This window comes from Manacus candei, unplaced genomic scaffold (assembly GCF_025592945.1).
Source record: "Manacus candei isolate 608988 ecotype Guabito, Panama unplaced genomic scaffold, ASM2559294v1 h1tg000106l, whole genome shotgun sequence".
Classification (NCBI taxonomy): Eukaryota; Metazoa; Chordata; class Aves; order Passeriformes; family Pipridae; genus Manacus; species Manacus candei.
In genome coordinates, this window is record NW_026138154.1 from 649,237 (window position 1) to 664,089 (window position 14,853).

At 48.1% G+C, this 14,853-nt stretch overlaps 1 protein-coding gene across 1 annotated transcript in view; it reads left to right on the forward strand.

The window, feature by feature from the left end:
• The window catches only part of ELL (elongation factor for RNA polymerase II), a 54,578-nt gene that overhangs the window by 19,081 nt on the left and 20,644 nt on the right, over positions 1-14,853 (forward strand). The window contains exons 2-4 of the mRNA XM_051769371.1: positions 8,428-8,475; positions 13,383-13,504; positions 13,825-13,988. Of these exons, the coding sequence (XP_051625331.1) occupies positions 8,428-8,475; positions 13,383-13,504; positions 13,825-13,988 (334 nt within the window). The remainder of the gene's footprint in view (positions 1-8,427; positions 8,476-13,382; positions 13,505-13,824; positions 13,989-14,853) is intronic.

A 14,853-nucleotide genomic window follows, 5' to 3' on the forward strand; every position in this document is an offset into this window, starting at 1 on the left:
ACCGAGATCATCAGAGGGATGGAAGACCTTTCCTGGGAGGAAAGGCTGGGAGGATTGGGATTGTTCAGCCTGGAGAAGAGAAGCTTTGAGGTGAAGGAGCCAACAGGAAAGATGGAGAGGGACTTTGGAGAAAGGCCTGGAGTGCCAGGACAAGGGGGAATGGCTTCCCACTGCCAGAGGGCAGGGAGAGATGTGGTGTTGGGAAGGAATTCTTCCCTGTGAGGGTGGTGAGGGGCTGGGATGGAATTCCCAGAGCAGCTGTGGCTGCCCCATCCCTGGAAGTGTCCAAGGCTGGGTTGGACGGGGCTTGGAGCAACCTGGGCTAGTGGAAGGTGTCCCTGCCCCTGGCAGGGGGTGCCACTGGATGCTCTTTGGGATCCCTTCCAACCCATTCCACGATTCTGTGGAAAAAAAAAGTAGAAAGGGGGCACTGAGCTGACCCCGAGGCTGCTGATTGTCCCCTCCATCCCTGTGCTGAGTTCTGGTAGCCAGGCCGGGTGTTGGGGTAGCCAGGCCGGGTGTTTTGGTAGCCAGACTGGCTGCTGGGGTAGCCAGGCTGGTCTGTGTGTCCCATTTCTCCCTGCCCCTCCTTCCCTGAGCCGTGTCCCAAGGAGGCCCTGGCAGGGAGGTGTGAGGGGGTCGCCAGGGCGGTGTGAGGGGGTCACCAGGGCGGTGTGAGGGGGTCACCAGGGAGGTGTGAGGGGGTTGCCAGGGAGGTGTGAGGGGGTCACCAGGGAGGTGTGAGGGGGTCACCAGGGCGGTGTGAGGGGGTCACCAGGGAGGTGTGAGGGGGTCACCAGGGAGGTGTGAGGGGGTCACCAGGGCGGTGTGAGGGGGTCACCAGGGAGGTGTGAGGGGGTCACCAGGGAGGTGTGAGGGGGTCACCAGGGAGGTGTGAGGGGGTCACCAGGGAGCTGTGAGGGGGTCACTTGGCTGCTTTGACTCCAGTGCAGCTCCCACTGGCTGGATTCAAGTTCCCCCCTGGATCCCGCAGCCAAGATCCCCCAAACCCGCTGCCTTTCATCCAGGAGGGTCTTTTGAAGGTGGATTAGCTGAGCTCAGGAGCTCCAGGCATGCAAGAGGGACCGGGCTGCACGGCTGGCTCAGCTCTCGTGCCTGTGGGGTGACATCTTGATGACAGGGGACTTTAATTGCTCTCTGCTTTGCTGATCCAGGCTGTTGGCCATTTAGGGACAGCACAAAGCACTCCCATTAGGCCAGGGTTGGGGTTTGAACTTAATCATGGGTGTCTTCCCCTCTCTGAACTCACTCAAAGGTTGAGTTTTCCCGTATTTCAGTGCTTTAGATGCTCGGGTGTGTGTGGGGGGGGAGGTCTGCTCGTGGTGCTTCCTGCCTGAGGAGCTGGGAATGGTGGATTCTGTAACCTGGAGGAGCTGGGAATGGTGGATTCTGTATTTTAAGGAGCTGGGAATGGTGAATTCTGTGACCTGGAAGAACTGGGAATGGTGGATTCTGTGACCTGGAAGAACTGGGAATGGTGGATTCTGTGACCTGGAAGAGCTGGGAATGGTGGATTCTGTATTTTAAGGAGCTGGGAATGGTGAATTCTGTGACCTGGAAGAACTGGGAATGGTGGATTCTGTGACCTGGAAGAACTGGGAATGGTGGATTCTGTGACCTGGAAGAGCTGGGAATGGTGGATTCTGTATTTTAAGGAGCTGGGAATGGTGAATTCTGTAACCTGGAGGAGCTGGGAATATTGAATTCTATGGCTTTAAGGAACTGGGAATGGTGGATTCTGTAACCTGGAAGAAGTGGGAATATTGAATTCTATATTTTAAGGAGCTGGGAATGGTGAATTCTGTGGCTTTAAGGAGCTGGGAATGGTGAATTTTGTAACCTGGAAGAGCTGGGAATATTGAATTCTGTATTTTAAGGAGCTGGGAATGGTGAATTCTGTGGCTTTAAGGAGCTGGGAATGGTGAATTCTGTGGCTTTAAGGAGCTGGGAATGGTGAATTCTGTGTTTTAAGGAGCTGGGAATGGTGAATTCTCTGTTTTAAGGCCCTGGGAGTGGTGAATTCTGTAACTTCAGAGTGATGGGAATGGTGAAAATCTGTAACCTGAAGGAACTGGGAATGGTGAAAATCTGTAACCTGAAGGAGCTGGGAATGGTGAAATTCTGTAACTTTTTAAGGAGCTGGGAATGGTGAAATTCTGTAACTTCAGGGAGCTGGAATGGTGAATTCTGTAATTTTAAAGAGCTGGGAATGGGGAAATTATGTAACTTTGAGCTGGGAATGGGGAAATTCTGTAACTTAACCAATGATTTCAGTAATATCAACTTGGGTTTGGTTTTTTTTTGAGGTGACACCTTAAACCCCCTTATTTTCTAAATCTTATAGAAACACTTGATTTTTGAGCCTGGAAAGTTAAAAGCACTGAGGCAGCAACATTTGTGCTGTAACAGCCCACTTCAAATGATGCAGTTACAACTGGTGTGTCTTTTTGCAGTTTTAGCAATTAAAAACTTTCAGATGCACAGCCTGCCATTTTTGGCTGACATAAAAAGCTCTGGAGCATTTTATTGCTGCTTTTTGCACTTCTGGGCAGGATTTCCTTTAATGTTACCAGTGATAATGTGCCCATTAATGCATATTAGGCAAATAATAAATGATAATAAACACAAACTACAGCTCAGAGTAATTGGGAAGCCTCCAGCTCCTAAAACTCCATCTAAAGCACCTTTTTTAAAAAAAATTATCTGTTTGAAAAGCTCCTGGAAGGGTGCAGGTGAATCCCAACTCCTCCCCCAGCATCCCTGTGACTGCCCTTCTCCCCCTGAAGCAAAAGTTGGGCTTTTTACTCCATAGTGGTGGATTTACATGGAATTTCCAAGGCTCTTTGTTGGATTTGAATGGCAAAGCTGTAATTTTGGAGCCTCAGCAGACTCAGTCCCATCTGTCCATGGCCTCAACTTCCAAATGGGATCCTTGGGAGGCCTTAAATTGCAGCTGGAAATTGTGTTGCCTTTGAATTCTGTAAGTAATAGATGGGACATTCAAAAAAAAAAGACATTCAGGAGGCTTTTTACTGCTGTGTTTGTGGTAGGAGGCAAAGAGAAGCCCTGGAGTAGTGGAATGTCTTGGGAGAGAAGCCTTTTGTCTCTCCCTGATATTCAGTGGCTCTCTCCTGGGCCAGCCTTGGCTAATTGACTGCCAGGAAACTTCACCCAGAAGTTGTGGGTGTATTCCAGGGTATTTTTTTTTTTTTCCCCCCTGGGATTTCACATTTCTCTCTGTTAATGAACTCGGGGGGGGTGTCTCCTGGGAGTCTGTCACTGGGGAGATTTGCTCTGCAGGGCCTGGGGGGTGTGTTTGAAACAAAAAATGGGAGTGGAAAACGAGATCTCGAGGTTCTGTCCAGCCCTGCAGGAGCTTTTCCCAAGTATCCAGGTGTGCTCAAACCAGGAATCCTCCCAGATTATGATCTGAGCCCTTTTATTCCCAGAGGAAGCAAAGGAGGGAGTTCTTTTTCCTAAATTTGGACCTCCCTGCTTGGACAAAAGAATCATAACCTGGTCATAACCAAAGAATTAAAGAGGAACTTGGAGTTTGGGGTATTAAGAGCCTGAAATTTGTGCATTTTGTTCTCATTTTTGTCACTGGTTTCTGAGGTGCAGCAGCTTTACCTGGGCACTCGTTTTACCTGGAATTGCACGTGATGGTTCAAAATACCCCCTTAATGCCAGCCCTGGTTAACAGGATTTTATAGTTTCTGTTTATTGGAATTCTTGCTGCTAATTTTAACTGTTTGCAAGAAGCTTTTAAGCTCTGAAAATAACCCCCCTCCCCTCCCCAGTCCCAGCATAAATAAGGATAAATTTTCAGTTGCACTCTGGGCATTTGTGCCTCTGAAGGTTCCACAAAACAGGACAAAAACACACCAATACTAAGTTTAGGCAAATATTTTCCATAGAACGCTGCCTCCAGTATGAATTCCAGTAAATACATGACAGAACTTCCCAAAACAACGTCTCCTTTAATTATCTGTATTTCCCTGAAGAAACGGGAAGGTTTCCAGCTGGTTACTTGACCTGAGGATTTCCAGTGTCCTGTGTAGGAAATCATCCCTAATAGAGTGTTTTATTAACTTTTAATTCAATTCTTCTGTGTTTTATTGTCGCTCTCTTGTTCCTCCTACTCTTTCCTCAGCTTCCACGTGCCAGATCTGGAGTATTTAAAGTGTGAGGAGCTCTCTGTGTGTTGCCACCACCTCTGAGAGCTTTCAGAGTCTCTAGAAGGGTTTGCTGTCTCCCCTCTGTCCCAGGGAAACCAGAGGACGAGCATAAAACCATGATAATAAAAGCCAAATATCTTGTGGGAGCTCTGGGGATGAGTTGTGGGGTTTTTTTTTTTGGTTGAATCTCATGACTTTGGAAATAATCTTACAAAAAGCACTTGGGCCTGTTGGGGTTTGGTTCGTGTTGGCATCCCAGAGCAGAGCTCTGGTGTTGGAAAACTTGCTGCTTTATTTCTCCACCTTTCCCAAAGAATCCAGGAGGAGCTGTGGGAGGCAGGGAATTGGGCATGGAAGTGTGGAAATGCTCTTTCCAGATAGGAAATAAGTGAAATTTTACGGAGTAGAACACCGGGGTCTGCTCAGACCCCTTTTTGAGGGTCTGCTTTCCAGTCAGGCAGGGCTGGTAATTCCAGTTTGGGTAGATCTGGGGGAAGCTGTGGTTTGGATGTTCCTTTGGAAGTTGTTCCTGCAGAGCTTTGGGGCACCAGTGAAGTTGAGCTGCAGGAAGGACTTTGGTTTGTTCCAGCAGCTCCTTTGCCGTTCCGGTAAGCGGGGAGGAAACTCGAGGCAGCTCCTTGTGGGACCTGGCAACCAGCAGAGCCCCGGGAATGCTGTGCCAACCTTCCAGCCCTGCTTCAGGAAGCCTTTGGCTGGAACAATAGTGGGGAGCAGGAGTGGAATTCCTGCCTCTGAGGGGCGTTTGAAGGGGCTTCGATCGCTCACACCCATCCCAGGAATTGTGCTGCTTCCCACCTGCACCTCTCCAGGGCTGTGGGGTTGGAACATCTGGTCCCTGGCACAGCAGAAAAGCTGCTGAGCTGGCAGGTGGCTGCTGCAAAGGGACCTGAACTGTGCTTTCCTTGCTTGGAGTTTTGTCTCTCACCAGCTCCCGGTCCCCACGGGTCTCGTGGGGGGGTCGAGCAGGAATCCAAGGGGTGAGGTTGTGCAGTGGCCCCGTTGCTCAGGCAGATGTGGCTTGTTTTCCCTCCACAGGGGTGAGGTCTCACCAGCATCCTTGATTTAGCCAGGATTTACTGCATCCTGGGAGCTGGTGTGCTCTGGGAAGGGCAGGGCTGTCCCCACAGCAGTGCCGTGGTCCCGCCCCGGGGCTCAGGGGGTGACTCGTTTTCACTGGAAAGACAAGAGGGAAGGAGCTTGTTCCCTCCAGAGGTGGATGGAATGACATTTCTAGGAACTGCAAGGCAGGAAGTTCACTCATGGCATCACCAAGGAAGAAGGATCAGGTGACTCTTTGGTGACTCTTCAGGAGATGACACAGGGATTTTGGAAGTGGCAGCAAAAACTCATTAAAATTGGGGTTCCTCCACACAAGAACATCCAAGAAGGTTAATCCAAATGAAGATATAAATCCAAATACGGTTTTAATTTGGTTTAACTTAATTCCTCTGTTTGCTTGTGTTCTGGATGAAGGTGTCCACACAGGAATTTAATTTCATCTAATGAAAGTATTTGGGTTCCTATCCTTAATTAGTTTAGGGTGTGCACATGTTCTCTTCTTCCATGAGCGTTTTCAAACGACCTGTAGCCAAGGAATTGGACACCAGGGAAGTGATGCCCGTGTAGGTACAGGGATGGTGTTGCTGAGAAGCCAAGACACCTGGAGTGCTGTGTCCAGTTCTGGGCCCTCAGCTCAGGAAGGACATGGAGGGGCTGGAGCAGGTCCAGAGGAGAGCAACGAGGCTGGGGAAGGGTCTGGAGCACAAGTGCTGTGAGGAGAGGCTGAGGGAGCTGGGGGGGCTCAGCCTGGAGAAGAGGAGGCTCAGGGGAGACCTCCTCACTCTCTGCAACTCCCTGACAGGAGGGGGGAGCCGGGGGGGGTTGGTCTCTTTTCCCATCAGCAAGACAAGAGGGCTGGGTCTGAAGCTGTGCCAGGGGAGGTTTAGGTTGGATGTTAGGAAGAATTTCTTTGCAGAGAGGGTGCTCAGCCATTGGAATGGGCTGCCCAGGGAAGGGGTGGATTCTCCATCCCTGGAGGTGTTTAAGGACAGACTGGATGTGGCATCAGTGCCATGGGCTGGGAACCACAGCGGGGTTGGATCAAGGGTTGGATTGATGATCTCAGAGGTCCCTTCCAACCCAGCTGACTCTGTGATTCTGTGATTCCCTTCCCTGCCTAAAAAGGGAAGCTGGAATGGAGCAATGTCTTTCCAGCATCCATCTCTTCCGTGGGATCCCTTGTGTGGAGCGTGGCAGAGAGTTCCAATGATATTCCTGCACTGGGGCTCACAGACAGGACAGCTCAGGAGCCTCAAAGTGCTGAACCTTGGGAAACACATCTCAACTTTGCCATTGCACAAACACTCCGAGCTCGATATCACCCACCTTCAAACCGGTTCCTTTGCAGGTTGGGGAATTTATAAGTTCCACAATTAAAGCTCGTCCTGATTTGTGCAGCAGGACTTTGGTTCCAGCCTCCTCACCCCACTTCCCTGCTTCTCACCACCTTTCTGTTCCACTTCACTTCCCAGAAGGACCAGCAGAAAACTTCACCAATCCGTCATTTGCCGCACAAGAACCACATGGGAGGTTGTTGCTTTCTTAAAAATGCCCAGATTTTTTTCGTGTTTCAAATGCCTGTTCCTCTGGAGTTCTCTGTTCCTCCTGGAGCTTTCTGGCCACGCTGCAGAGCACGGGGCGAACACGCAGGGCTGGCCAGGCTGGCCATGAGCAGCCTGCTGTGGAATGCAGTGTCGTGGCACTCGAGGAATCCACTGATCTCTGGACCAAGAGCAAGATGTTGTTTATTGTTGCTTTATAAAGGTTGTTTCGGGTCTATAAAACTCGTTCTCCGGCGCTGTCGGCTCCGAGCGAATCATAAATGTCCTGGGTGTGAGGCACATCTGCTAAACGGGGTTGGATGGGCTCTGGGCAGGCTCAGACTCTGTCTTGGGCTGGGTTTATCCATCTGGGCTCAAAGGATATTTTTTTTTCCTGGTGAATTGATCCCTTTTTGTGTTGATATCGGCGTATCCTGGCTGAGATTCCTCACTGCCGGGCTGAAAACGCTTGGAAAGGTTTTGTGAGAGACAGTGATAAACTTCAGGGGGTTCAAGCTGCTTAACTCTTTTGCTGCTTAAGTCTGAATGTCTGCTCCTGTGATCCATTGGGAATTGATCCATTGGGAATTGATCCATTGGGAATCAATCCCTTGGAAATCCATGGGAGCGCTGGGACACAAACAGTCCAACACACCCCCCCTTTGAACTTGGGATCCTGAAGCTCTTCCCGGGGATTATTTTGTGTCTCCCGTGTGTATATGGCAACATTTTCACTCCTAAATGATCCTTCAGCTTCTCTGTAAGTTCTTTTATCCCTTTGGAAAAAGGGGCTTCACAGCTGGGAGCCCGGTGGAGCACAATCTCTGTCTTGGAATGTCGGGTGGCATTTAGGAAATAAAACCTGCAAAAGCCCCAATTCTGCTGAAATTGGAAGGAAAACAAAACTTAACCTGGCTTGAATTGGGTCTGTTATTTCTTTCCCTGTAGGTAAAACCTCAGGTGAGGGTTGGAACTCAAAAGCCTTCGTGATCTCTAAAACCACAGCAAAGCAAAAAGAGCCACCCCGGGGCAAAAAGGCCGAAATTGGGGCAGTTTGGAGCAGATTTGAGGGGGTTTTAGAGCTCACAGGAAAATGACTTTTTAAATGTAAGCAAATGAATCTGGAGGAAGAGGCTGATTGTTGAAACAGGCAACGTAACAACAGTTTGCTTTTCCAAGCTTTCTCTTGGAAAAAATTTGCTTCGCGTCTCCTCGGGCCGAGATCTGTAATAAATTTTCCCTTCAAGTGTCCATTTTTTTAACTCAAAACTTATATAAACACCAGAGAGAGACTCAGCTGAGCTGTTCTGTGCCCGAAATGTGGTGTAGGGAGGAATGAAGTGTCACCTCTAAGCTGTTCTGCACCAAAGGTCACCTCGATTTTATCCCTTTTCTAGGTATAAATCTCTTATCTCAGGAGGTTTTGTCTTTTCTTGCTCTGTATTTCCCTAAATTTGCCTTTAAAAAATGTTATAAAGTAAGAAAAAAAAAACACAGGTGGAAAAAATCAAGCTGAGCTGTTTTTTGGTGGCAAATGTTGGAGCTTTTACGTTTCTCTGAGGTAATTTTTGGTTTTTCATTTGCTTTTTTTTTTGGTTTTTTTGTAGGATGCTGTGACGTCAAAACCAGTCATCCAGTTTCAAGGAAGCCAAGGGGTAAGTTTGTGTACCTGGACTGCCTTGGGAATTCCACAGCTGATGGCAGGAATTTGTGCTGTTCCAGCTCAAGGAATGATGATGCTCCAATTGCTGAAAGGGAGAGGTTGAGAGGTCCAAGGAAAGCTTTTTTTCCCCCCCTTTGTTCCCTTACCTTGCTAAACCCACGTGAAATCCAGCTTTGGAAGGTGAAATCCAGCTTTGGAAGGCCGTGCTGATGGGTAGGACAAGGAAAAGAGCACAGCAATCCATGGAAACCTCACCTGTATCCCAAGGGAGCAACACCTGGGAGAGTCAGAGCAGGACTTTGTGGCTCCCACTTATTTCCAGCAGCAAAAATCCCGAGTTTTTGAAGCTTTATTTAACATACCTGTGCCATTCCTGTGAGTACCAGCAGTTGTTTTCTGTTTAAGAGTTTTATTTCTCCAACTTCTGCTCTGATGCCTGAACTCCAGGGTATTTATAGCCCCTGGAAAGGCTCCGTGGTGCCAGTTGCTGACAACGTTGAGATTTACGTGGTGGTGGTGCTGGTAAAGCCATGCAGCTCTTCAGTGAGCTTGAAAAATGTCATTTAAATACCTTTTATTTATAAAAAACCCCCCCTCTCTCTGTGTCCAGCTTTAGGCTTTGCATAAAGAAGGGGAATTTTAATTTTTAAATATTTTTTTTCCTTTCCCCCAAGAATCTGAACTCAGCTATGAAGAGCTTCTCGTTTTTATTTTTATGCCACTGGCACATTAAAACTTTCAGAAAGTTGCTTGAATTAAGCAGCCACTAAATCCAGCACCTTGGCCTTGCCCACATACCACTTTGTGACATTATTCTCACTAATAGCACACAGAAAATACAGCAGGAAAGACATGATTGTTATTGTAAGTTCAGAAGAAAAATACAGAGCTCCTCGTCCTGGGAAATACAGAAAGGAGCAATTTCCAGGTTTGGTTTTTTGTTTTTTTGGTTTTTTTTTTACTTTGTTTAGAATTAAACTTCCCTGCAAGTCAAGATCAAAATCTGGCAAAATCAAATTTGATATGTATATTTTTTTTTAACTTGAAGGAAACTTAGCAAAAGGAAGGGGAGAACAGCTTTAAAACACTCCCCTGCCCTGAGGCTCTTTGGGTTCCACGTGGATCAGAGGTGGACAAGGCTTAACAAAAAAACCACTGTTTGAAAAGGCCGTGGTTTCTTATTGTAATTCAGAATATTTTCAAATTATGTGTGATATTTTCAAATTGCAAGTAATATTTTCAGACGACGTGGTCCTCACAAAAAAATCAATATTTATTGTATTGGAGCCCTTAACTTCCAGAGAGGATTTTTTTCTTTTTTTGGGGTGAGAGAGCTGCCAGTTACCTGTGTGAGCCCCTGGAAAAGGGGGTGGGAGGAGGATGTGGCACCCAGGGCTGACCTCAGCTCGTTAATTAATTGCCCTGACGAGTTAAAAGGCCAAAGGTAGAGCTTTGAAGGGAGCAGGATCCAGCTCCATGGGAGCAGAGAGAGAAAAAAGAGCTCTTTGTCCCTTCAGGATTATTTTTCCTGGGTATGACAAGGAGCTGGCAGCTGGGGAACCATCTGCTTTTAAGGGTAGGACTCTCAGGATTCTCCTGCTTTTAGGAACTGAGGCTTGAAATGCTTTCCAGGGATCCTCCATCAACTGGACTCCGGAGAGAATTCCAGGAATTTCACAGGCTCTCAGATCCAGATGATGCCATTAAAACATATTTTGTTTAGCTGCTTATTTTTTAAATCATTTCCTCCACTGTTCCTTAATTCCCCCATTTGTTGCCTTCCTGTTTTGCTTCCCAAAAAAAGGTGGCTCTGGGGGAATCCCGTTACCTTTTGTACGTGGGATTTCAGAGCAGTGGGGTGAGATTTTAGTAATTATGAGGTTTTAATAGTGGGAATTTTCTGTGCAAATATCCCCCTCACAAGAAGAGAAGGCTTTGCTTGATGATTAGGGGAGGCAGGACTTAAAATAAGAATGTTTTATTTATTTATTTATTTATTTATTTATTTTATATATAGGAATGTGCTGCTTCTTTAATTCTCCAGAAGCCTTTAAATTAGTGTGTCCATGTCTTTTTACCTGTTCCAGTGTCAGGGATGCTTTCAGTTGCTAATAGACAGAAAAGCAGCTTTCATGTTTGATACACTAATTAACCAGGGGAGGGAATTGCTGGGAATAAAACAGCAGGTCAGGAAGGTGTTTTAGAAAAGGAGGATTTGGGTTCCAGCCCAAAATAAAACAGCTGTTCCAGTGGCAAGGCACAAAATCCTCCTGCATGGGCCTTGGTCTGGATGGAATCTCTCAGGAGTTTATAAAAACCTGGGATGTGTTTCTCTACAGCAGTGCTGGTCTTGTTAATGGCTTTTGCAGGGCAATATTCCGTGGAATAATCACAATTTCAGTCCTAGTAACCAGCTTGTAACGAGCAGAGTGTTGCTCTGCTTTGAGCTGCTAAAATGGGACCGTGGATATGCCTTGAGAACAGCACCTGGCTGTTAGTTTTTCATCACAAAGTGAGTTATTTTGGATGGTTTTGTAAGGTTTTATGCCCATTTCTTGAGCATTTCGCTCGTTTCAACGTGCACATAAATTAGAATTTCAGAGCCTGAGTTACGAGCAGTGATAGTTATGCACAACTGGGCAAGGAAAGGCTGAAAAAGCTTCTATTTTGGTCAAAAAGGCATTCAGAATCAGAGCTCAGGTTGGGTGAAATTTGCAGGTGCTCGGTGGGGAGAGAAGGGAAGGAACTGAACTGAGAAAGGGGTAAAAAAAAAAACCCCTTCAGGTGCCCAAACCACGTGTGTTGGTGGAGCTTTTTAACGTGACTGTTGGGGGAAAAAAATCCCATTGCTTTGTGATGGGAAAACACAATGTTTCTCCCAGTTTCTGGGCCTGAAGTTGTGCTGGTATTAATAGAGGGAGGTGAAAAATCTCCATTCAGAGCCCTCCCTACCCAGATGAATGTTACTTGAAAGAGGGGAAACAGAAGTCACATCTGTACCGAGCTATTTTTAAGTGTCTCTGGTTACTGGTGCAGGGCTCAGCACCAAAATTAGGGCTCCCTCAAAGCAGTCCCCATGCTGATTTGGTGGCTTGAGAAACCTTCTGTTTTCAGCTAAAAATAATTCCTAGATAACGGCCCCGGGTTTCGTACACTCCACTTTTCAGTACTGGAGTGACTCTGCCTCCTGCCTCCTTTTCCATCCTCTTAAAAAGCTGCAAAAACTCTACAAAAATGCCCAAATTGGGGCTCCTGGAGCAGCTGATTTTTTTTTTTCCCCCAATGGTAAAATCAGGAGCGAGGAGAAAGTTCTGTGGTGTGTGAATATATGGTTTGGTTGCTTTCCTATTTTGCTTCCTCCGGGGAATCCCGTTAACTTTCGTGTGCAGTGGGATTTTTTTTAAAGCCAGTGGTGTGAGATCTGAGCAGTTGGAATTACGAGGTTCTAATAGTGGGAATTTTCTGGGCAAATATTCCCCTCTCACAGGGAAGGAAAACTTTTCTTTTACAAACTCAAATTGTTTGGGGCACAACTCGATCCCCTGACCGAGAGCTCCGGAAGGGGAACGACCCCCTTGAATTCACCTTTTCTCCCCGTTCCCATTGAATTAATCTGCAAAAATACCCCCAATCTGCTGGTTTCAGGACTTTTCTTCTTGTAAAGCAGAAGGGAATTTTATTTCCCCTGCCCTGGGTGGGGGCAGAGGGTGCAGGGCCAGATTAAAAGGGCTCGAGGCTGGTGCTGCACGTTTGGCAGGGGAGATAACGGGGCTCCTCAGGGAGGGCCCAGCAGCACCCACATCCCCCCCAAATCTGCTCCCAAGTATTTTTAACCCCAGATCCTGGGGATAACTCGTCCCTCTGTATAAAACAAGGCTCAACTCGGGGTTCCTGGGCTTGCCTTTGGAAGAAGGGAGCTCTGTTTGAGGGCAGGGAGACGCTGCGGGGGCTCAGCCCGAGAACATCCCTGTGGTTTAGCAGAGGGGCACAGATGCTCTGGGTCGCCTCCCAGGCTGCTGGAGACATCTGAGGTCAAAAGGAAACCACCCAAAAACCCCTCCTGTCCCGGCAGCAGTCCTTCCTGAGCCCAGTCAGATGGGGATGGTTTTGCTGGGAGTGTGTATTTTCTGCATTTATGTGGCAATCCGGGTAAATATAAACCCGTGCGGTTGAGTGCAGCCCAAAATAGGTTGCAACTGATGTTCCTTCTGTCTGGTTTTTCTGGGAGCCATCTTAATTATCAAATATTGATGTGATAGTAGAGCTCAGAGGCTGACATTTACGTTGGATCTCCAAATGCAGGGGGGGGGGAGAGAGAGTTTCCCTTTTGAAAAATGAATGGCTCGGGGTGAGGGGGAAGAAGGAAAAAACAATGCAGGGATGGCTGTGGAGTTGTCTGAGGAGCACAGTTAATGCTTGATTAAATATTTAATTTAGCAGCAGCGTCACACTCTACTGTGAGCCATGAAATCTTGTTATGGAATTATAATATCTTAAAAAAGAAGAAGGGTGCTACCTAGTGACCTGGCTGGTGCTATGTTTAGTGCTGGCTCACTAATTCGAAAGAAACAAGCCCTGAGTGTTCTAAATTGAATATAAACAGTCTGTTTTGAGCCTGAATCAATAGAATTGGGTCAGATTCCTAGAGCAAGGTTATTGTGGGCTCTGTTAGAGAGGCAGCAAGTCCCTGCTCACATCTCTGTGCTGCCCCACACACAGTGGGATAACTCGAATTCTCCTCGCAGCCTCTTGCCCTCCTCTCCCTCCTGTGCAGAAATCCAGGTGCTTTACTTGCACAGTGGGTGGCAAAATGCCTAAAAGCACCGTGGCTGCAGGAGAACAGGGTTCTGTGTCAGCCTGGGGCACCCAGGTGACCGATGGTGTCCCTCTCCCCAACAGCACATCGCGATCCCGAGGCCCGACCGACCGACGGAAGTGAGGACCTTCACGTTTTACCTTTCAAATATTGGCAAGGACAGCCCCCAGGGGAGCTTTGACTGCATCCAGCAGTATGTGTCCAGGTGAGTGGTACCTCCAAAAAAAAAAACAAAACCCAGCCTTTTTTTTTTAACTTACCTTCCGTGGCATCTTTTCCCTGACAAACCTGGACAAAGCTCGATACGTGTTCTTCATTTTTAGAGACTTTCTCGTCTGTCTGAGCGTGGTTTTGGGAAGCATCTGAGTTCCCTCCTGAGCTCCCTGAGTTTTGGAAGCATTTGAGTTCCCTCTCAGCTCCTCTGCGTCCCCCACTAATATTTAACTGGCACAACCCCAGTTGTCCCCCGGTGTCATTTGCAGTGTCAGAAGGATCTTTTCCATGGTTTGTTTTTTTTTTTCTCAGCAATGGCAATATCCACCTGGATTGCCTTGGGAGCATACAGGACAAAATCACTGTGTGTGCTACTGATGATTCCTACCAGAAGGCGAGGCAGAGCATGGCACAGGCCGAGGAGGAGACGCGCAGCCGGAGCGCCATCGTCATCAAACCCGGGGGGAGATACGTAGGTAAGCCCCCTCTCCATTCTGGGGGCTCTTCTCCAGGTTCTGGAGCCATTGCTGACGTTGTTTGCTTGCCCATGGCAGTCTCTGGTGGTTCCTTAGGGGGTGTCTGGTTTAGGGTGTTGCTCTCCTTGTGTTGTGTCGCCTTCACGGTTCCATCATCGCCTCAGGGCTCTGCCCAGAGCAGCTGTGGCTTCCCTGTCCCTGGAAGTGTCCCAGGCCAGGTTGGATGGGACTCAGAGCAACCTGGTCTTAGTGGAAGGTGTCCCTGCCCACGGCAGGGGGTGGAACTGGGTGATCTTTAAGGTCCCTTCCCAGCCAAACCACGGTGGGACTCTGCGCGCGGCGCTGTCGGGGCCGTGTGTGTGCAGTGACATCCCTGGCTGGCTGCAGGTCACGTCTGTCACGCTGGGAGCACCCTGCTGACCCATCACAGTGTCTGTGCCCATGGCCAGCTCAGCTAAAACGTGCCACACAGCTGGGGTGTGTGCCCACTCCAGAGCAGAACGTGCCACGGGTCGTGTTAATGAACAGAGAGACCACAGCAGTGCTGCAGCCTGAACAGACCATCTCGCTGGGACAGCAAGGAGGAAAACCTTAGGAGAGGAAGTAAAACCATGGCAAATATCACAAGGAGCCTGCAGAGACCCAGCTTTTAGGCTGCTTAACCTCAGGTCACAAATTTAGGGCACAAACACGAAGCAGAAAGCAGAGTTTGGTTATTTTTTTCTTTCTGAGGCAGCTGTTTTTCCTGCAGCCCATGTGATCTGTAGCCAGTCTCTGCTCAGAGGATCTGTGATGAGAAGGGTGAAGTTGCAAAATGTAGAACTGACCCTGACTCACTGGCAGAGTGCTCAAAGGCTGAGAAACG